Source organism: Pongo abelii, chromosome X (genome assembly GCF_028885655.2).
Source record: "Pongo abelii isolate AG06213 chromosome X, NHGRI_mPonAbe1-v2.0_pri, whole genome shotgun sequence".
Lineage (NCBI taxonomy): Eukaryota > Metazoa > Chordata > Mammalia > Primates > Hominidae > Pongo > Pongo abelii.
Window position 1 is genome coordinate 130,393,417 of NC_072008.2, and position 23,400 is coordinate 130,416,816.

Sequence of the window (23,400 nt, forward strand, 5' to 3'; positions counted from 1 at the left end):
AGCACAGTGGACCACTACCATTTCCCAGGCAGCCTGTTGTCTATCACGTCTGATCATCAACATAGCATGGTACAGGGCACAGATTCAGTTTCTAGCACTCTGGAGTAGGGACTAGGGAGAAGAGTGTCATAGAAAGGGAAAAAAAAATCATCAACATCTCAGAGAAGCTGTAGAAAGTAGACTAGACTGGCAGTGAGCAAGAATAAGTGGATAAGGGGTCCTGGACTACACTTCCCAGGGGTTAGCATAATGGGTTCGTGCTGGTGTGCATATATTGAGAAGGCAGTTGAGAGTGAGTAATTATTATGGAATAATACTTTCTCTGAGCCATGTGATCACCTCCCTCGTGACTCTTCTAATTCCATCTGGATTTCTGCCTTCCTGTATTCTCTCCCTCACCTCCACACAGAGATATTAATGGAATGCTCCTTAACCAAGAGTCACTAATTGTCGAGATTGTCCTGTTACTTTTGCAGAGGATTCTATCCTCTGGTCACAGGATTGCACCTGTGACTTCACTGTTAGTCATCTTGCAAATATTACACTGGCTCGTAAAGAAGACTGAGTAAAAGATCGTAGCTTGCTCCTCCAAAGCCATTTGACATTGGAAAAATAACTGAATGTTCATTCTACTTATCAGAGCAGCAGCATTTGTATGACAAGGGGATGGCAAGAAGGCTGAGGGTCATGGCGTCCCTGATAACTTAGTTTAGTTACTGTGACATTCATCTATAAGGGCTAGGATAGGAGATTGACATTAAGTAGCCAAGGTAAAGGTGCCACGCAATGAAGCTGATGTGTGAAATATGACAAGATTAAGCAGATGACTTTCAACAGCTTCAGGCTAAGGCTTCAGAATTTATAATGGTTGCATTTATGAAGGCAATATATAATTAAAAGTCGTCTGATAGTCAATGTGAGAAATTTACATGTTACCTTCATGAACTCAGGGAACATCTAAAAATAATTTCATGATATTTAAAAGGTGCCTAATTACAAGATGAAAATCTTCTCCAAAAGGAATTATTGAATATAGCAATAAATATTTTCCGTTCTTTTAAAATACAAGATTCATGCAAAAACAACAACAACAACAAAAGACAAAAAACCTAAAGAACCAAATGAAGGCCATGGCAAAACAGACCAATACTATGTAGACAAAATGCTATCTATTTAAAACAAGTACCTGCTCTCAGAGATTCTTCTATCTTTCCCTATTCTCTAGTGATTTATCATAGGATAGGATGAGCCCAGAGGTTTCTCAATTTGACACACTGCCCAGTGGCCTGAAATACTTTGTTTATCTATTATTCCTAGCTTACTAAGAGTGTCAGAAACAGGTGCTGAATTTTCATCAAGTGTCTTTTTGACACTTATGGACAAATTCACATAGTTTTCTCCTTTAATCTGTTAAGACAGTGAATTATAGCAATAGATTTCCCAATGTTGAACCATCTTTCTTGCCCTAAAATAAACTTTACCTGGACATGATGTATTATCCTTTCAGTGAATCACTGGATTTGATTTGGTAATCCCTTACTTAAGATCTTTACCCTATCTATTTACAAAAATAAGGGTTAAATATGATAGTGTTAGAGTGAGGCAGTTGAATGAAGAGAAAGTACAGGTAGGAAATTAAAAGAATCCAGGAGTGAGACAGCTATGCAACACTTTTGCCAAGAGGTTCCGTACAGTAAAACCTACTATTATGAGATTTTTTTCTGGCTGCTTTGTCCAAGCCTAGCTGCATAAAAGCCAACATGGATAACCTATATTGCCATCAAAGGCAGAGTGATATACTGGCTCATGTATAACATTTGTAAGTGCCTTTGTGTACCTGGGCACTGCCCTCCTCTCTCTGGGCAGACCCACCATTCTATTATATAGGCAAGGCTAAGGGATCACCCTGATCCTCTGTTGGTATTCATTTCTTTGTTCAGTCATTCAACAAATATGCAATATTTCATGGGTACCTCTTGTTGACAGGCAGTTTGTGGGGCACTGGGGATATGAGGTTGAACAAGACAGCATCCCTCCCCCCAGCGGAGGTTATAGTCAAGTGGGAGGAACAAATATAAAAGTAAAACAAGTAACACACACACACACACAAACACACACACGCAAACACAAATTGTAATAAAGGTTATGATGGGAAAATGCTGAGCATTATGAGAGAGTGTAACCAGGAAATTTATGTTGGACTGTGGAGGCAAGGAAAAGCCTCTTTACAAGAAAGGGTTTACCTTTATAGGAGAGGGCATTCTAGGCAGAGAGAGTGGCATGTTTGGAAGGCCTTGAGACTTGGTAGCTTTGAGAGATTTAAAGAAGGTCAGGGTGGCTAGAGAGTCAGTTTGTCTCCGGTGCATCAAAAACAAGTGAAGAACAACAACCCTCCCTGTCCCTACCCAGTAAAAAATTGTAAGATTACTATCCCCTAGCAGTATTTAGGCATATTTTGGGGGGGAGGCAGGGGTTTTGGAAATAGACTCACCTTGGAAATGGACTGGCTATCCTTTGAAACAATGTGATTGATTAAAAGGGATTCAATATTGTAGTGGAAAGTGAGGTGCTGTTATTTAATAACACAGCAAACCTTCGCCAAGCTGCTTTATGTGCCAGGCAGGTGATCTGTGAAGCACTGGAGAGATACTGAATATTACACAGGGCAGGATAATTTTTCATGTGAGAGATGCCATACCTTGAAGGATTACCTTTTTTTTTTTTTTTTTTTTTTTTTTAGACAGAGTTTCACTCTTGTTGCCCAGGCTGGAGTGCAGTGGTGTGATCACGGTTCATTGTAACCTCCACCTCCCAGGTTCAAGTGATTCTCCTGCCTCAGCCTCCTGAGTAGTTGGGATTACAGGCATGCGCCACCACGCCCGGCTAATTTTTTTTATTTGTAGTAGAGACGGTGTTTCACCATGTTGGCCAGGCTGGTCTTGAACTCCTGACCTTAGGCCATCCACCCGCTTTGGCCTCCCAGAGTGCTGGGATTACAGGCGTGAGCCACCATGCCCAGCCTACTTTCTGGAATTTTTATCAATGATCTCCCTAATAATTACCACAAAATAATATGCCTTACATTTGTGTAATACATAACAATTAGATATGTTTTTGTACGCATGACCTAATTTGAAGACTCAAACTCATGAGGAAACTATATTTACTCCAGTTTGATAGATATCATACAGACTCAAAGAAATGAAGTTATTAAGTCCAAGGTCACATGGCTAGTAAATGGCAGAGCCAGAGCTCAAACCCAGTAACTCATAGGCAAATGCTTTTGTCTACTATGCTAGATGACAGCTACTAAGGGGGACAACCCACAATTCAGTAGTGCTAAATAAATAACTTTTTATTTGTTCAGAATTTAAGAGACAATGACTGGAAGCTAGGGATAGCCTTGAAGTAGAAGTGCCATGTAACCCAAATGGCCAAAAACGGTGCTTGGTTATGTTGTTTTCTTGATGTAATTATTAACAGTATCTCCTTTTACTCTCAAAAGTATCTGGTTAGAATGATAAATTATGTGGTCACCCAATGTTGAAGGGATACCTCCATAGTCCCCTCTGATATGGGTTGGTAGAGGGGCCAGAAGACAAGAACAGTCATAAATGCTGATTTGGAAAATAAGTCACATGGTTTGATAAGTCATTTAATTTTTCTGTTTCTGGGCTTATCATCTTACCAATGGCTTTTAAACTTTCATGTCTGAAAGTCATGATGAGAAACACAATTCGTTAATTGTGACCCAGCATCGACATGGGGAGATACACACACACACACACACACACACACACACACTTGAAACAAAGTTTTTCCAAGACAATACTGTCTTTGTAGCATCACATTCGGGTATGTTCTATTTAATTCTGTTCACTTCGGTTCTATTATATTCCATCACATTCTATTCAATTTTTCAAAACAAAAATGCTGGTTGACTCACCAAATAGATTTCACAGTCTACTAATGGGTGTGACCAGCAGTTTGAAATGGGCACAAGACCACTTGCTTATGAAAGTACTAGTGAAGGCCATTTGAAAACCTTGGTAGGAACTCTTACTTTTGGATATCGTATCTTATATCCTATAAGACATATTAAAATGTATACAACTCATATCCTACATTAAACATATTTCATATGTAAGGATGAAAATTGAGTTGTAGTTCATAAGCTGACATGATGCTCCATTTTTCAGACACTTATTTAAACATTTACTAACGTTGATTTTCAGATTTCCTTTTCATCTTCTGGCGACAATACACTTGTTTTTTAGGTAGCAAACATTTTGTAGGTCCTTGAAAATCTCATATCCTTGGCACTGTGCCTATGAAGTTGAATGGAATAAACAGCCCTGCTTTCAGTTAACGATTATGAATTCATGAGTGGAGAGAAATGATGAAAGATTATTATCTCTGCTAGCTTCTCTGATAGAAAACCACTGGGGCATTGAATTGGGTACTCAGTAAGGTGGGTTGATTACTTTAGTGAGGAGAGGCAGCATTGAAAGGCATACAGAACTCAGGACTGGGAGACCCGAGTTTGAATCCCTGCTCTGTACAGGACTCTAGGCCAGTTACTTTTTCTTTCTGACCCTCAGTTTCCCCCTCTGCAACATGAAGATCCCACTAATTCTGCCATGCCTACCAGGCAGGAATGTTATAAGGATTAAAATGAGATAATATATGTGAAAGTAGTTTGCAAATTGTAAAGCACTACCCATTTATTATTAAAATATTCAGTGGATGCTATTTTTGTGGCTGCCCAACCTGCTTAGGTTTCACTGAAGGGAAATTTATGAACGCTAAAGCATCGTTCTCAGGACTGTTTTGTGTGCACAAAGCAACCATAGCTCAGCACCTATTACTATTAATGTTCCCCTGTTTCTCTCTAACACAATTTAGACAGACTCCTATGTGTCGTGAACCTTTAGGAAGTCTAGTTTTCCGAGAAACACCATTCTTCGTTGCCAAACTACTATACTAAATAATTATGCAATTGTTGTTGCCAATAACCTTGAAGAAAAATAGAATTGTTTATAGCAGAGCTACTAACAGCGGATGGCTGATTTCCTGAACTTCCAGGATTCCAAACTGATGCAATTTAATTTAATTAAAATAAAGACGAGGCAGAATGCATTATTACATATTGATAATGTATGCAGACACAGGCGGACATCGGGAATTATTTTGACAAAATTCACATAATGGATGCAGATCAGAGCCCCTGAACAAGCCAGTTTGTCAAATTAAATAAGCCATCTCTGGAATTTTAACAGCCCTGTGAACTTAACAGTAATGATTTTTTTTTTACATTGTTTTGCAAGCAGCAGAGTTGGGAAAGAAACTAAATAAAATACAATGATTTCCAGACATCGTACTTTATTTAGAGTCAAAGAATAAAGCACTAAGTCCAAATTATTTAAAACGCTCACATGGAGTTTTTAGCAGGGGAGGCTTGTCTGTGTATCAGACAACAAAATCTTTAAGCCGGATGAACTAGTGATTGTGGCTTTTGTACTGGAACCCTGGGGATGATTTTACTCTTCTTCCACTTGATCAATATTGTACTTGGATTAATCAATCTTATCAGTTACCATTGATACTTCTCCAAGGAAGGAGTTCATACAACCCCTGTTTGTAATTTATTCACTCTGGTATTATCCCTTCAGTTGCAAAGTCTGTTTCCTTACAAAAATTGGTGGTATATCCTAGGATCTCAAGCACTTCTTTTCTCATTTTCGCTGTCCCTCAACACTCTATTCTTCTCTTGTGATATTCTAGCCCTTAGAGATTACACCAATTCCCTACAGCCGAGCTACATGGAAAACAAGAGTCCCACATTTCAAACTAATTTAGATATTCACCATCACTTTAAATTCAGCTTGTTTAAACCTGAACCCTTCTTTCTCCATCACCCAGAAGTGAGTGGGCCAGAGATTCATATTTAACTGGCACGGGAGGAGAAAGAGTGGGAGATCGAAATTTCTAGTCACAGTTTTAACCAAAATCATTGCTCTAACTGGACTGCATGAATGCTGGTCATGTCTTATATTAGTTTCCAATCTCTGCTGTAACAAATTACCAAAAACTTAAAGGCTTTAAACCAGAAAAATTTCTCATCTTACAGTTATGGAGGCCAGAATTCTCAAATGGGTCTCACTGAGCAAAAATCAATGTGTCCGTAGGGCTGAGTTCCTTTCCAGAGGCTCTAAGGGAAAATCCATTTCTTCGCCTTTTCCAGCTTCTAGTAGCTGCTTGCACGCCTTAGTTTGTGGCTCTCTTCCCTCATCTTCAAAGCCAGCATTGTTGCATCTCTCTGTGCCTTTCTTCCATAGTTATATCCTCACGTAACTCTGACCTCCCCTTCCACTCCCTTCTCTGTTTATAAGGACCCTTATGACAAATTGAGCCTACCCAGATAGACCAGGATAATCTCCAATCTCAAATCAGAAGCTAACAATCTTAATTTCATCTGTAACCTTAATTCTCTTTTGGCATGCAACATAACATATTCATAGTTTCCAAGGATGGACATCTTTGGTGGCTATTATTCTGCCTACCAAATAGCTATACTAGTATTTCTGAATTTGAAGCAAATCTGAAAAGTGTCAGATACAGCACTGTTGCTGGTACAAAATTCAGTCTATTTCCTCCCATATCAGTTAAGTGATTACAAAATATCACCAGGAGTACAAATAGACATTTCCTTCTTTGTTTATTTAGATGTAATCATAAATATTAAGGTATCGGCTCAATGGTTGTCTATTTGATCCTATTTGTTTCCATTCATTTATCATCTGAACTATTTATCATCTACTGTGTTCTTATGGAGCTCACAATCCATCTTCAGAGTAGTAGATTCTCCAACTTCTTTCTACCAACTGTTCACATGCTTTACCATTGTCAGAAAATGGATCTTTTGAAAACATTATGCCATGAAAAACAAGCCAATAGATAAATCCATATAGACAAAATGGAGATGAGTGGATTCTAGGACTTGGGGGAGGGAGGAGTGAGGAGTGACTGCTAATATGTACAGGGTTACTTTGTGGAGTGATGATGAAAATGTTCTGGAATTAGATATTGGTGGTAGTTGTACAACCTTGTGAAAACACTAAAAGCCAATGAATTGTACACTTTAAGTGAGTGAACTTTATGGTCTATGAATTATACCTCAATAAGCCTGTTATTAAAAAAAATGCAGCTGAGCTGCATTTATGTGAACCCTAGCAAGAAATTACTACTAGATGCTGTACTGATCAGCTCTTCATGAGAGGACTGGGTAAATTTCTAAGTGTCACAATTTAAGAAAAAAAGGAAAAAACAAAAACAAAAACAACCCCCTCAAAACCCAGCTGGGGTCTAAGGAAGATCATAAAGAATTAGAAAATATGAAAAACTATTTAAAAGATCAACAAATTCAGGTGTTGGTTTTCTGAAAAATTAGTAAGCTATATAGGCCACTAGCTAGATTAATAAAGAAAAAAGGAGAGAAGGTCCAAATAAACACAACTAGAAACAACAAAGGGGATGCTACCACTGACTCCACAGAAATGTAAATAACCATCAGAAAATACTATGAACACCTAGAACAGACTAATAAATTCATGGACATATACACCATCCCAAGATTGAACCAGGAAGAAATTGGTTCCCTGAACAGACCAATAATGAGCTCTGAAACGGAATCAGTAATAAATAGCCTACCAACCAACCAACCAACCAACCAACAAACAAACAAAAACCCTAGGACCAGGTGGATTCACAGCGAAATTCTAGCAGATGTACAAAGAACAGCTGGTACCATTCCCACCAGTATTATTCCAAAAAATTGAGGAGGGACTCCTCCCCAACTCATTCTATGAGGCCAGCATCATCCTGATACCAAAACCTGGCAGAGACACAACAGAAAAGAAAACTTCAGGCCAATATCCCTGATGAATATTGATGCAAAAATCCTTAAAAAAATATTTGCAAACTGAATCCAGCAGCACTTCAAAAAGCTAATCCACTATGATCAAGTATGCTTCATCCCTGGGATGTAAAGTTGGTTCAACATACTCAAATTAATAAATGTGATTCATCACATAAACGGAACTAAAGAAAAAAACCACTTGATTATCTCAATAGATGCATAAATGGCTTTGATAAAATTCAACACCCATTCATGTTAAAAACTCTCTACAATAAATTAGGTATTGAAGGAACATAGCTCAAAATAATAAGAGCCATCTATGACAACCCCGCAGCCAACATCATACTGAATGGGCAAAACCTGGAAGCATTCCCCTTGAAAACTGGCACAAGACAAGGATGCCCTCTCTCATCAGTCCTATTCAACATAGAATTGGAAGTCCTGGCCAGAGCAATACAGCAAGAAAAAGAAATAAAAGGCATCCAAATAGGAAGACAGGAAGTCAAACTATCCTGTTGGCAAACAACATGATTCTATATCTAGAAATCCCCATAGATTTGGCCCCAAAGCTCCTTTAGCTGATAACTTCAGCAAAGTTTCAGGATACAAAATCAATGTACAAAAATCATTAGCATTCCTATACACCACCAACAGCCAAGCTGAGAGCCAAATCAGGAACACACTTCCATTCACAATATTCACAAGAAGAATAAAATATCTAGGAATACAGTTAACCAGGGAGGTGAAAAATCTCTCAAAGAGAATTACAAAACCACTGCTCAGATAAATCTGAGATGACATAAACAAACAGAAAAGCATTCCATGCTCATGGATAAGAAGCATCAATATCGTAAAAATGGCCATACTACCGAAAGCAATTTACAGATTCAATGCTATTTCTATCAAACTACCAATGACATTCTTCCCAGAATTAGAAAAAAAAACTCTAAAATTCATATGGAACCCCCAAAAAAAGCCTAAATAGCAAGGCAATCCTAAACAAAAAGAAAAAAAGCTGGAGGCATCACATTACTCAACTTCAAACTACACTACAGGGTTACAGTAACAAAAACAGCATGGTACTGGTATAAAAACAGACACACAGACCAATGGAACAGAATAGAGAGCCCAGAAATAAGGTCACACATCTACAACCACCCGATCCTCAACAAAGCTGACAAAAACAAGCAATGGGGAAAAGACTCCCTATTCAAAAATCCGTGCTGCAATAACTGGCTAGCCACATACAGGAGATTGAAACTGGACCCCTTACTTACACCATATACACAAATCAACTCAAGATGGATTAAAGACTTAAATGTAAAACCCAAAACTATAAAAACCCTGGAAGACAATCTAGGTAACACCATTTTGGACACAGCAACAGGCAAAAATTTCATGAGGAAGACACCAAAAGCAATCACAACAAAAGCAAAAATTGACAAATGGGATCTAACAAAATTTAAGAGCTTATGCACAGCAAAAGAAACTATCAACAGAGTAAACAGATAACCTAAAGAATAGGAGAAAATATTTGCAAACTATGCATCTGACAAATGTCTAATATCCAGCATCTATAAGGAACTTAAACAAATTAATAAGAAAAAAATTAACAACCCTATTAAAAAGTAGGCAAAGGGCATGAACAGATGCTTTTCAAAAGAAGACATATATGTGGCCAATAGCATACTAAAAAAAGCTCAATATCACCCATCATCAGAGAAATGCAAATTTTAAAAAAGTCAAAAAATAATAGATGCTGGCAAGGTTGTGGAGAAAAGGAAACAATTAAACACTGTTGGTGGGAGCATAAATTTAGTTCAGCCATTGTGGAAAGCAGTGTGTCAATTCTTCAAAGACCTAAAAACAAAATTTCCATTCGACCCAGAAATCCCATTCTTTGGGTAGGAATATAAACCATTCTACTATAAAGACATATGCACACAAATGTTCATTGCAGCACTATTCACAATAGCAAAGACGTGGAATCACCCCAAATGCCCATCAATGACAGATTGGATAAAAAAGATGTGGTACTTATATACCATGGAATACTGTACAGCCATAAAAAAGAATGACATTGTGTCTTTTGCGGGAACATGGATAGAGCTGGAAGTTATCATCCTTAGCAAACTGACACAGAAACAGAAAACCAAATACCGCATGTTCTCTCTTATAAGTGGGAGCTAAATGATGATAACTCATGGACACAAAGGGGGAACAACAGACACTGGGGCCTATTTGAAGGTGGAGGCTGGGAGGAGGGAAAGGAGCAGAAAAAATAACTATTGGGTACTAGGCTTAGTAAATGGGTGTCAAAACAATCTGTACAACAAACTCTGTGACACAAATTTACCTATAAAACAAGCCTACACACATACCCCTGAACTTAAAAGTTTAAAAATAAATAAATTAGGATTATAAATCATGCTGCTATAAAGACACATGCACACGTATGCTTATTGTGGCACTATTCACAATAGCAAAGACTTGGAAGCAATCCAAATGTCCATCAATGATAGACTGGATTAAGAAAATGTGGCACATATACACCATGGAATACTATGCGGCCATAAAAAAGGATGAGTTCATGTCCTTTGTAGGGACATGGATGAAGCTGGAAACCATCATTCTCAGCAAACTATCGCAAGGACAAAAAAAAACAAACACTGCATGTTCTCACTCATAGGTGGGAATTGAACAATGAGAACACTTGGACACAGGAAGTGGAACATCACACACCAGGGCCTGTCATGGGGTGGGGGGAGGGGGGAGGGATAGCATTAGGAGATAAATCTAATGTAAATGACGAGTTAATGGGTGCAGCACACCAACATGGCACATGTATACATATGTAACAAACCTGCACGTTGTGCACATGTACCCTAGAACTTAAAGTAAAATAAAAATAAATAAATAAATAATAAATTAAAAGAATTGGAAAATAAGGACCTATAGAGAAAAATTAGAGGAATTTTGGATTATCTGCCTAGTGAAGGAAATGCTGTAGGATAATATCATGGAGAAGAGAATTAGAGGCTTTGAGTATGATTCAGTGAGGGTCTCAGCAGGAATGAGATGTCGCACTTGTAAATGTTACCGCAGAGAGTTCGAATTAAGGCATGGGCAGAGTTAAGAGAATTATCAAGGAAGGGAGAGCCACCTAAGCACTGGCATAACTGGTAAACCTTCTGGGCTTGTAGGGGGAAGAGGACGGAGTGATGATACAGAAGGCAAGAGAGAGCATGGGGATTTGGAGGAGGGGCTACTAGACAGGAGCTGCTATTGTCCAATGTAGTCTGCAGTAAAGCAGGGAGAGGGGTAAATACCCTGACCTTGTTCTCTTTCTACAGTCTCCAGATCGTGCCACTCATTGACCAAATCAAGTGGGAAGTTAAAGAGCAAGGCGTTCAGGGAATGCAGTCCATGGACGCCAGCCTCTCAGAGCACAGAGAAGGACAGAAAAGAGATTATGTGTGTGTGTGGCTGTTGGGGGTGGAGGGGTGGGGTGGGCAGGGAGGGCAAATGGAGAGTAAGTAGCACAAAGTGCTTGCCTGTTATACTCACAACACCCTTCTTAGAGAAGCTAAGGCAACAAATACCTGCATAGACTCCATGCTTTATACTATGTGATCACAGTACCCTGGCCACAACAAAATGAAAAAAAGCAATATCAGCAACTGACATTTGTTGAATGCTTATGATGTGCCAAGCACTTTATGTTACTCACCTCATTTAATCATTATATCATAACAAACCTATGAGTAACATAATCTTTATGATATTCACTTTATAGATGGAGAAACTGTGGCATTTGGAGATTAATTTACCCAATGTCACACAGCTCGTAAGTAGAGAAGGAATTATTTGAACCCGGGGAAGGAGTCTGGCTCCAGAGTTGTTCTCATAACCACTACACTCAATAGAATAGGGATTAAGCAGGACTCTGTAGGCTGGTCAGCAACTTTCATGGTAGCCTAATGCTAAAGTTCTGCCTTACAAGGGTGTTCTGGACTGCACAGTAAATGGCTGACACATACAATATTTTCTCTAAGAGGAATCTGAATGCGAGATACACAGCAAGTTAGCAGACCACATAGAATGTGAAGAGCTGAGAGAGAGAAGGAGGATAGTTAGTATGGCAGGAGGAGAGATGAAGTCAGTCTTAAGTATAGCTGAGTCACCACTGTGGGAAGCAGTGGACTTCGAAAAACTTGAGCTGGTTTTAAGTTGACAGAGCAGATGCTGACCTTCTAGAAATGCAATGTGTCCCGAACAAGGCTATAGGTTTTGAGGCCTGTTTGTGAGGCTACCGATGGTATTTCTTGTACTTTCTTATTTTTTTGTGTGTCTTTACAATAATTTCCCATTTACTGAGGTAATATGTACCTGTCCATGTTCCTTGCATTCCAGTAAAGTCCAACACAAATGAGTTAATTATTTAAATATATGAGGGTCTCTTGGGCAGAGAAGAGTCATCAGCCCCTCTCTCTCTCTCTCTCTTTCCCTCTGGGAAAAGAAAATTGACATACTATAATCTAAGAAACATAGGTCAGCTCTGTGGGAATTATACCGTGATAGACACTTCCAAGGGAGGATGTCTAAATGTCTCTTTTGGAGAGCTTTAAAATAATCTTCTCATCTGTCGAAGGGTGATTTACATGAGCTGCTTCCTGAAGGTACAAGGATTAATGGCTCCCAAACTGCAGGTCTACAGACCTGTATCAAGTTCCTTAGGAAGGTTTCTCTGTTTTCTACAGAGTGAGAGAGATAAAGACTTTGGTGTTAGTTTATCTCTCTCTGAGTGTCAGGGTTCGATTGCTTGCCATCATTTCTTAAAACAGACTATTTTTTCTTTTCTGCTATTAAGGTATGCCTCATATATGAAATTATGGTAGTGGTAGGAATAGTATATTATAGTGAGTTCTTTTAAAAATATTCTTACTTGACAAAATAGAACATTGGCAAATCTATCTCTGCCTCATTTTAAAAAAATGTCATTTGTCTGGGAGAATTAAATATCTGAAAACCATAGGCCCAAAGGACCTCTTAAGGTCCCTGCTATCTATAAGACTCTAGGTTTTAAAGTCTTGAGATTAGAGAAAAGCAAAAGGAATAGGAAGGCAGGATGATTTTTTATTTAACCTGAAGAAGTAACAAGTTAATGAAGTCTAACCATCTTAGACATAAAAGATAATAAGTGGAGATGGCTATAAGTTAGAATTTTGTATTCTCTAAGTAGAAATGACAGTCTAAATGTCAAATCCAAAAACATGGCCTATAGAATGCCACACCAAAGGTCACATTTAGAAGGCAGCATTTGGCTCTGGTGACAGTTACAAGTCAGATATTGCGTGAGTCCATTGGTACACAGCCATAATGAAAGGGGAACTAAAATCTTTTTGAAGCAAAAATGTGTCACAAGGGAACTGTAAACTGGCCTCAAGGTAGTGTTTAAATGAAAAATGCCTTAGGTCCTTTAAACAGAAGAAAATCAATAATTATTCCAAATACAAATTAACATGTAACAAGTATTTTCTGTTCTGTGCATGTAATACTGCTATTTACATATAATTAGTTCAACATACCCAAAGCCTCTGCCAGGCCCCAAACCTTCTGTCCATAGATGTCGGTCTTGTTCCAAGCAAATGTGTAGACAAGATTAATTGCGGCGGGAAACCACTTCTGTGTGAGTCGCCCTTCCACAGCTACTGTGAGGTGTACTTTTATCATCCCTACAGGAATCGTTGAATGTGTCAGAAGGATCCGTAGCAGGGTTTTATACCCAGGGGTGCGGCTGCTCAGGTAACTCAGCCTCACAAAGCTGGAGGGAATGGGAATTTCCTCCTGTACAACCTGAAATTAAAAAAAAAAAAAAAAGCCAAAATAGGCTCTTGTCAGTGGTCGCAGGTAGATGAGGATATTGCATGCTTTGTTGTCTTTGAAACATGCCAAAGAAGAGAGCTTAAACAGGTCTAAGGATGTCAAGGTATTTGTTCTTGAATCTTGGTGAGACTGCATGATAATAGGTTTGGAATTTTGCACCAAACCTGAATGGAGACAAGACCCAGCCTTAAGGATTGCTTTTATTTTTTCCCCATGCCAGGAAAGATTGTGTAAGGAACAATTTCAGCTTTTCAATAGTGTTCCAAAAACTGCTTAGTAGGAGTTGAAAAAGATCATACTGCCGAATGTCAAGCAATTCAGCACTATGAGCTCCATTAAGGGGTCTTTTTCTTATATAAACATACACAAAATCTTGTTTAGTGTTAAGTCATATATCATAAAACCATTGGTGTAATCCTTATTCAGGCTAAGCTCTCTAAGAGGAAGAACTCAAGAAGCAGGCCCAGCAAGTGATATTTTATGACAAAGATTATAGTTTCCCTAGAATTAATCTTTACTGATGCCATCAAATTCATTTTCTTTGGAGCTTTGAAATGACCCTGAGGCCAAATTTTTAATCAAATTTTTCTTACATATTTCTCTGTGCCTGGATGTAGCAATGGCTGGGAACAAGTTTCTCCAAGTTGGCACTTGTTACTGAGAAGCAAATAACTCTCACTAATTCCTCTGCAAATTTTACACTAAACGTTGGTCTCAGAGTAAAAATAAAACGTGGCTTTAATTAATTGTTATTACTTGTTTGCTTATCACCACAGATAAAGTTAAATAACCAAAGGTGGTAACTAAAACTGAATCATGTGTTCTATGACTTTCATCTTTCAAAAGACCTCTGAAGAAAAAGCCCATCCTATTCAATACACTTAAGGTGACATGAATAGTGTAGATATTTTCATGCTCTTATTCATTTTTACCTCAGAACCTTGTTCTCTCTTACTTTTCCAAACTTGCGCACATAGAAGAACTGATTGTTAAACATATGGTATCTCATATCGTCCAGGATTTTTGGTCTTTCTCCTGTTTCTGAGGGCATGATACCTTTTGTGTACACTTTGCCCAGTTTTTCTTCCTCTACATTAGCCATTGGATACCAGAGTTGTCCACCAGCTGTCTTCTCAGATGGTGACAAGTACAATAGAGAAGGATAGCATGACACTCACCAACTTAGTTCATTTTCCTAAGAAAACATGCAATCCTAGATAAGCCTGCAAACTTTCGTGCTGAAAGAAGACCCATACTTCCTAATGACATCTGTGAAGGGATTGGCACACCAATCAAATGTACTCATTAAACACTGTCTTGTTTTTTCTCCCTTTCTAAGCAAAGAGCAATGGAAAAGATAAGGGGTAGCTCTTTGGACTGCTTTTCCTGAAGGGCAGTATTTTTGTGTGAGCCTTATCTAAGTGGTATTCTCTGGGCACTGCTAAGAGCTGGTGGGTGGTGTTATGATGAAAGAACAATCAATTCTATCTTGGAGCATGCATTTCCTTCTGGATTTCTGGATCTGTTAAGACCTATGAGTCCATTTTGGTGGTTTCCACATTTAATTATCATTAAAATGTTTCTATAATGTGGTGAGGGAATTGTACTATGGTTGTTTGAATGGTTTAATATTGAAATGACAATATTGAATGTTCAATAAAGAAGAATTCTCAGGAATGTTAAAATATCGAGGTTCAAAAATGTCTTCTCCTGACTATAAAGCTTGAACACTCAGAAGCAAAGCTTTTTTTAAAAAAAAACTGCACAGGCTTGAAAACTATATTTACTTTACACAGCTAGACAAGAGAAGTTGTCATGTCTTCTAAGAACAATGACAATGATACAAACTAGACAATAGAAGAAAACTAGATTTTTTTTTTTTTTTTTTTTTGAGACAGAGTTTCACTTTTGTTGCCCAGGCTGGAGGGCAATGGTGCAATCTCAGCTCACTGCAACCTCCGTCTCCCGGGTTCAAACAATTCTCCTGCCTCAGCCTCCTGAGTAGCTGGGATTACAGGCATGTGCCACCATGCCTGACTAATTTTGTATTTTTAGTAGAGACAGGGTTTCTCCATGTTGGTCAGGCTGGTCTCGAACTCTCAACCTCAGGTGATCCGCCCGCCTTGGCTTCCCAAAGTGCTGGGATTACAGGCGTGAGACACCACGCCCAGCTCAAAAACTAAAGTTCTTAAGGAGCTTTAATTTCAGAACCACAAACAGTCCAAGCTCATGGATTATACTGTTATTACTAATAAGCCAGCTAGCTTTGTTCTTAGAGCACAGTGTTTATTAGGTCAAAGATTGGAGTTTAATTCTTATGACAGCTACTTAATCTTGTTCTATTCCATGGCCACAGATAACATTCTAATGCCCTGACCGATTATCTTAAAAATGTGTGCCAGAAAAACATTTGAAGACTTCTCTTGACAAATAAAGGGCAGCACATTATAAGGATGGCAACAGGAATAGGAAAAGGAATTTAGCTATTATACACTGTTGACCACTCCATGATATTATTATTTTATACATTCAAAGGCCGATATACTCACCTGCAGCTCAGGAACAATAGTTCCCCTCTCTGGACAGGACCCTCCAAATGATGTGAGCGGTGAAGGAAGCACAATAGGGTTTGGGCTGATAAAGTTGGAGATATCGCAGGATGGCGGGTCTGATACAACTCTCTGCATGGTGACTTTCTCCACCACAATAAACTGATTCCAAGGCAACCAGAGTGTCCTCTTCTCAGGCAGGAAAGGTGATCGGTCGAAGATTAAGATGACGGAGATGCCACCAATGGCTACGAGGTCAAAGCTAAGAAGGGAAAAACATAAGACAGTTGCAATCAAATGAAAAATTAAAAAATTACAGTTAAGAAATAGGTTAATTTCAGTGCCCTTTCCTTTTTGGGGGGACTCAACTATATCCACTTGTATTGTCTATTTTATAAATTCTCTCTAGCAATGTATTCATTCCATAGATGACTTCTTTTCACTATCTAGTGGTCTTCTAAGAAGACATTCCATGTCACCAGTTGATATTTCCTTGAAATTTGTAAACCATTTTTTTTTGAGATGGAGTCTTGCTCTGTCACCCCAGGCTGGAGTGCAGTGGTGTGATCTTGGCTCACTGCAACCTCCACCTCCTGGGTTCAAGTGATTCTCCTGTCTCAGCCTCCCGAGTAGCTGGGACTACAGATGCATACCACTATGCCAGGCTAGTTTTTGTATTCTTTAGTAGGCATGGGATTTCACCATATTCGTCAGGCTGTTCTTGAACTCCTGACCTTAGGTGATTCACCTGCCTTGGCCTCCCAAAGTGCTGGGATTACAGGTGTGAGCCACTGCGTCCAGCCTGTAAACCAGTTAATTTTAACACTATCTTAAACAAAATCACTGCATGCATTTCTGCAAAGCCAAATCTGACACAGCTGCTCCCCTTATGCTAAAGATAACAGAAAGATGACCATCTAACATTTAGCAGCATCTCTGAGAATGATGCATTATTCATTTTCCAAAAAATCCTATAAAGTAACATAAGAAAAGTAAGGAGCCAAAAGGTTAAATATCTTGTTCAGGGTCACAAACATCGTGTCAGAAACCAGACAGTGTCTTTGAGATGACATTTGGAGAAAGATATCAGCAGAGGACAATTGTTAGGGAAAATTTCTTTGAACTCAGCTATGCCCGACCGAGCCTTCTACATTTGACTACCCTCTTTGGCCTCCTAGTCTACTTGAACCTCAGATTTAAGATCTCTGGTTTGCTTCACAATGGTTTTTGGTTTCTTTTTGTAAGACAGCCTGTAATGTACCCTGCACAACTTCACCAACAACTCCTTCTCTATCTATGACAAAGCAAGACTACCTTTGCTGTAAGCCAACTCTGTCTATCTCTAGATGTGGTCTATGACAAGACTATTGCATTGGAGCTGAACAGATTCAGATTTCATTTCATTCTACACTAGATGGTTCTACCTTACTTCTCTTTTAAGTATAATGACGTCTTTGAGATGATGTACTTGAGAGCATCTGAAAAGCATAAACTCCTATATACAAAAGTAAGATAATGATAAATTATTATCATTTTTATGTTAAAAATGGATAAAGGGCAATATGATGTTACTTAATATTCAAGGCAACTTAAATCCACAGGAGAAAGATGTAAGCAATTGCCTGCATTAAAAAAGATCTTTCAGCAAAACACTTTTTCAATGATAAAAAGCCCTGATAGGGAATCAGACTTAATTATGGACATCTCATCACTCTCTTCCTATGACATTTATTATATTTATTATAGTATTACCAATCGTGTTTTGTTGCAGAAATCTTGCAGATAAAGATAAATGAACAGTAACAAAGGATGGATAATACCGTGTTTTTTATTGCTGCTTTTTCAGTGAAGTAGCTTAATATTAAGGTAGTTTCCAAAAAGAGGATTTGAAGAACTGCATTAGCTACAGAAAATAATTTAGGTTTGGACTAAAAAAAAAGACAACACAAACGATTTATGGTTTAAGACAGAGGGTCTGAATTCATAATAATACAGGAACAGTTTAAGGCAAGTGTAGTGGGGAAAATCTGACACTACTTGTCAAGAAACCTTTCCTCTAGTTCACCTTCTATGTGGATTTAAGTATGTGTCCTTGGGGAAGTTTATCTGCCTCACCCAAACCTTGACTCTTGACTCAAAATTGAAGTGCTTATTTATTTAAAAACAAAAAAAAAAACACAAACATGAAAACTAAATAAACTATCCAGATAAGAATGTAGGTGCCCAGAAATTATTCTCTCTCTTTTTAAAAAAAACTTTTATTCTGTACTTCTGGAAAGATTATACAGACAGGCCAGGCATCTTGTTTTGTAGAAAGAATGTGGGTTTGGTTTCATATATATCTGGGTTTGAATCCCAGCTCTGCCCTGTTAGCTTTGTGTCTTTGGGCTAGTTATTTAACCTTCCTGAGATGCAGTTTTCTCATTAGTAGAATGAAGCCTCTATAATCTATCTCTTAGCTGCTATTGTAAATGAATAAATGAGATAAAGACTTAAGGGTCAAGCATATAGTAGGAACTCAACAACTGTTACCTTTCTTCTCAAATCAGATTCATTGCCCTACTACATTTGCCATATGTTTTCTTTTTTTGTAGTTCAAGTGAACTATAGGTCAGCTTTTGATTATCTCCATGAGCAGATACTGATTTTTAAGGTCTCCTTGGGACTTCCCTTAGGCTTCTTATGATCGTTCATTTTATATCTCTACTTGCCTAGTTTATAGCTCTAAGTTATTTAATGAAACACCAATCTAGGTATTGCTGTGGAGGTCTTTTGGAGATGTGGCTAATATCTATAATCAGTTGAATTTAAGTAAAGGAGATGATCCTTGATAACGTGGGTGGGCAAAACTGTTTCTGTGAGGAAGAAGAAATTCTGCCTTATGACCACTGCATCTCTTTCCTGAGAGTTTCCAGTCTTCTAGCCTGCCCGACAGATTTCAGACTTGCCAATCCCCACAATCTTATAAGCAAATTCCTTGGAATAAATCCTTCTCTCAATACAATAATATCAATATCTATATCTATGTCATATTTTGTTTCCCTGGAAAGCCCTGACTGATACACTTCTCATGTTTCCACCTTGCAGTTATACACAGTAAACACTGCCTGGCCGACTCATTAATTGACCTGGAGACGGAAGGTGGAACTGTGGCCAGATATCCATCTAAAAACCATTTCCAATGCCAAATAGAATGCTCTCTGAATGAGTACTTCTTTGGGATTTCTCCCACCACAAAACACCTCCATTTGTATGGGCCATTAATAACAGGTTATTAAGTCATATGACAGTGGATATAAAAGACCCAAGGGAGAGGATTTATTTGTTTGGAGATTGTTGTCAACACATCAGTCCAACGAGTCCTATCTACAGATGGAAGGCTATTGACACCTATGCAAATTGCTTCTCTCTCTCTGCTTCATGGTATCCATAAATGAATAAACTTTTGCCTTGAGGAGAATCAAAGGGAACCCTCTCTTCATCTTCTAGTCTTCAGAACAAAGTTCTTGAGACCTTTAATACTTCTCGAGAACCTTCTAAGAATGTCGTCACTTCATCTGTTTTGCTTATCATTAGCTGAACTATTTACAAATAGTTCTCTTTCAACACTTGACTGAGTACTGGTTATATATCTAAGTTGAAGGTGGTAAATCATAGAAGAAAAGAGCAAGATTACTTGGGTTTAAATCTTGAACTCTATCCTTATTATCTGGATAAATTTTCTCATACAACAAATGGGGAGGATGATAATAATGATATTTATCTCAGATAGTTGTGAGGATGAAAACAGACACATTCATGAAAGTGTCTAACATACAGTAGACACTCACAAACATTCACCTTTCCTTTAGAATAGGCTTTTTTCTTTTCTGCTAAGTAGTCCCTTCTCTATGTGAGTATCTTAATCTCTTCATACTTTTAAACAGCTCAGTCTTTCAACACCATCCTTCCTTCTGCTTTGAATAAATTACTTTGGTCCCATGATCTAGACCTTTTCTGGTTCTTTAGGGAAACTTGTCAGTTTACTTTCGCAAGTATTTGATAATGGGGGTAAATATTTCTACATCCCACGTGACATATTTGCATTCAACGGTGACTTTGAGAGAGCTGATAGCTTTACCCAAAGCAGTGATACCATTGGTGAAAAGTGTATAAGCACTGTGGCCGACTGGAGGGATTGAGATTTGGACATGGAGGATCCTATCAGCAACTCTCATATCACTCTCTACTAGGTATCTAGATGCTAATCTCAGCCTTTCTATACTCTTTTGACCTCAGGTATATTTCTCTTTTTTCTTTTTTTTTGAGACGGAGTCTCACTTTGTTGCCCAGGCTGGAGTAACATGGTGCGATCTCGGCTTGCTGCAACCTCCGTCTCCCGGGTTCAAGCAATTCTCCTGCCTCAGCCGCCCGAGTAGCTGGGACTACAGGCGCCTGCCACCACGCCCAGCTAATTTTTTTTTTTTTTTTTTTTTTTTTTTTTATATTTTTAGTAGAGACAGGGTTTCACTGTGTTAGCCAGGACAGTCTCGATCTCCTGACATCGTGATCCGCCCACCTCAGCCTCCCAAAGTGCTGGGATTACAGGCATGAGCCACTGTGCCCGGCTGACCTCAGGTATATTTTTCTTATGATTTTCTACTTTTGAAATGTACTTACTCAAACTGAGGTAGCAACAAGCAGAGACATATAAATGGAAACGCTCATCACACTGTCACTTTATGTCCAGGAAATGACAGTGGAACAGTCTGGTTGGCATTTGGGGCCCATATTTTGAATGCTTACACCTTTATGGAGCCTGAGGGGAGTTATTGCTAGAGGGGATTCTGACTAGTATCTGTCATCTACATAAACTCAGTTGTCACTGTGAGTTCAGCAGAGGAGGGGCTTGGGGCATTTCACTTAAAACTAAAGACACAAAAATAACAATAAAGATAACCCTTTTAATGTTCCCTGTAAACCGTACACAAACATTTTTAGACTTTTTAGGTATCAGGATTCTTTTAGGTTCTTGTGTGAATATCAAATAATTCACTGAAACCTTTGTGTGTAAGCTAAAAAAATGAGGGCTTCTCAGGCCTCCATGAGAAGTCAAAGTCAAATGTCTCAGAAGACATATTCTATTTAGAGAAATAACCCATTTCTCAATTTGTGGCATATGGTTGAAGATGTTTGCAAGGGTGAGGCTAGTTTTAAGCACCAGTTACTGGTGAGTGTGCTACCAAAATTCCGTTATTCAATCTAATTGGGAGAAAGACCCATTTGAATTAATAGAGAACTCTGATTATAGAATATTTGAAAGGAAATGAAGTTTTATATATATATATATATGTGCATATATATGTACATATATGTGTGTGCTACCAAAGTAGTTCTGCTGAGCTTGTTATAATGAAGAGATTGTTAGTAATAAGCAATATAATTTATACATAAATAATTTATATAATTTACTAAAGTCCTTAAGAACAGTTTATTTTCTTAAGTAGGCTAAAACTCTTTCTTATTATCTTTTTAAACTTATTTTTTATAAGTACTTCCTTGACAGGCTCTTGGAAAAACAAATCTGGCACCGCCCAAGTTGAACAATTAACATTTCTAAAGTGTCTAGGACTAATAAGGTTTGATTGTAGGTTCTTGAAATGAGATAGTTTCTCACAGTGTGATAAAGCTCCAAGCCAACAGGTCTTTTTTTGCGTATGATTATTGAAGTGGCTTGTTATGAGTAGGACATTTTAAGGGTAGTCACCTGGAGACTAGGGCACCTCAAAGCCATTATTACAGTGTCCCTGAGAGTCATAAATAGGTACCTTTAAGCTGGACACATGGGCCTATTGACTCAAATATTCTGAATCAATGTCTGTCTAAATGACAGCAACAAAAATGTTGTTGTGAGCAAATCCTTTCCCAGGTTGAGAAGGTTTTACTTCAAGGTTTTGCTTCTCAGATCTTAGAGAACCCCCTTAGAGAGCAGCCTGGTGGTTGGTGCTTCAGGATAAATCACTATAATTAAGTAGGCTGGCTAAGCTTGTCTATCAGTTGCAGCCAATAGTCAAATAGGCAGCCCAGGGAGGACACATTTTTAAAGCTTCTCCATTAATGTGGTGGAATTCTGTACTTTTGGAAGAAATATTTTGGATGCATTCATTTCTGAAATATTTGGGGGTTACTATGGAAAAATAGCCTATGTGTTCCATAGTTCCTTATTTATCATTTGCATAATGTCACTGATCTTTGAAGTTGGATTTATAGATGGAATTAGATAAAGGATAGAAAACTTTTCACATGGCCTGGGTTTCAAGAAGACTCGAGAAGGATTGGAAGAGGAATCCAGTTTGAATTAATTAGGAGATAGAGGAAATAAATATCACCAATGACTTTTTGAGATATAACTTGAAGAAAGATGGGTTTACCATCACTGTATCATCTGAGCCCTGGTTTTACCCCTGGCTAGAAGTCAGTAATTGGCCCCCACAATGATCAGAAACAACATTGACATACCTTCCATCTTGCCGGCTGATGGTAAACCCATAATCACTGTGGTGCAAGAAACTGACATTCACTCCCACTAGAGGAGTTCCATCTATGGCCATCACTTGGCCTCGAATCACACAGGCACGCCTGCAACACAAGACCAAAGGCAAACAGAAAAGCATGTTGAGACTAGATTCTAGAAGTCAAGTTGTAGAAACTTTGGAAAACAGTCAGGTATAACAAAGAAAACAATAATTTCACCAACCAGGAGAAAACTACTAATAACATTCTGGGGAGGAGTTATTTTTTTTTTCCCCATCAAAATTAGAATCATACTAAGTATGGTTCTGAATCCAGATATTTTAAGGTTAAAAGCATATTATTAATATTATCCAATGTATTTAGAAATTCCTTAATATATCATTTTTGTTATTACATAATACACCCTTAAATTAGTATCCTATAACTTGCTTAACCTATCCCTGATTTTTGGACATTTTGTTATTTCTTAATTTTTTTCTGCCTTAAATTTCTTATTATTTCTTTGGGAGAGAGTCCTAGTTGTCGAATGATACT

General features: G+C 38.2%; 1 protein-coding gene across 11 annotated transcripts in view; it reads right to left on the reverse strand.

The window, feature by feature from the left end:
- Positions 1 to 23,400, reverse strand: part of TENM1 (teneurin transmembrane protein 1) — an 841,958-nt gene that overhangs the window by 134,502 nt on the left and 684,056 nt on the right. For all 11 annotated transcript variants that reach the window (XM_009235231.2, XM_002832080.2, XM_054545040.1 and 8 more), the window contains 3 exons: positions 22,852 to 22,971; positions 16,354 to 16,615; positions 13,507 to 13,774 (listed from right to left, as the gene is read on the reverse strand). In XM_009235231.2, the coding sequence (XP_009233506.2) occupies positions 13,507 to 13,774; positions 16,354 to 16,615; positions 22,852 to 22,971 (650 nt within the window). The remainder of the gene's footprint in view (positions 1 to 13,506; positions 13,775 to 16,353; positions 16,616 to 22,851; positions 22,972 to 23,400) is intronic.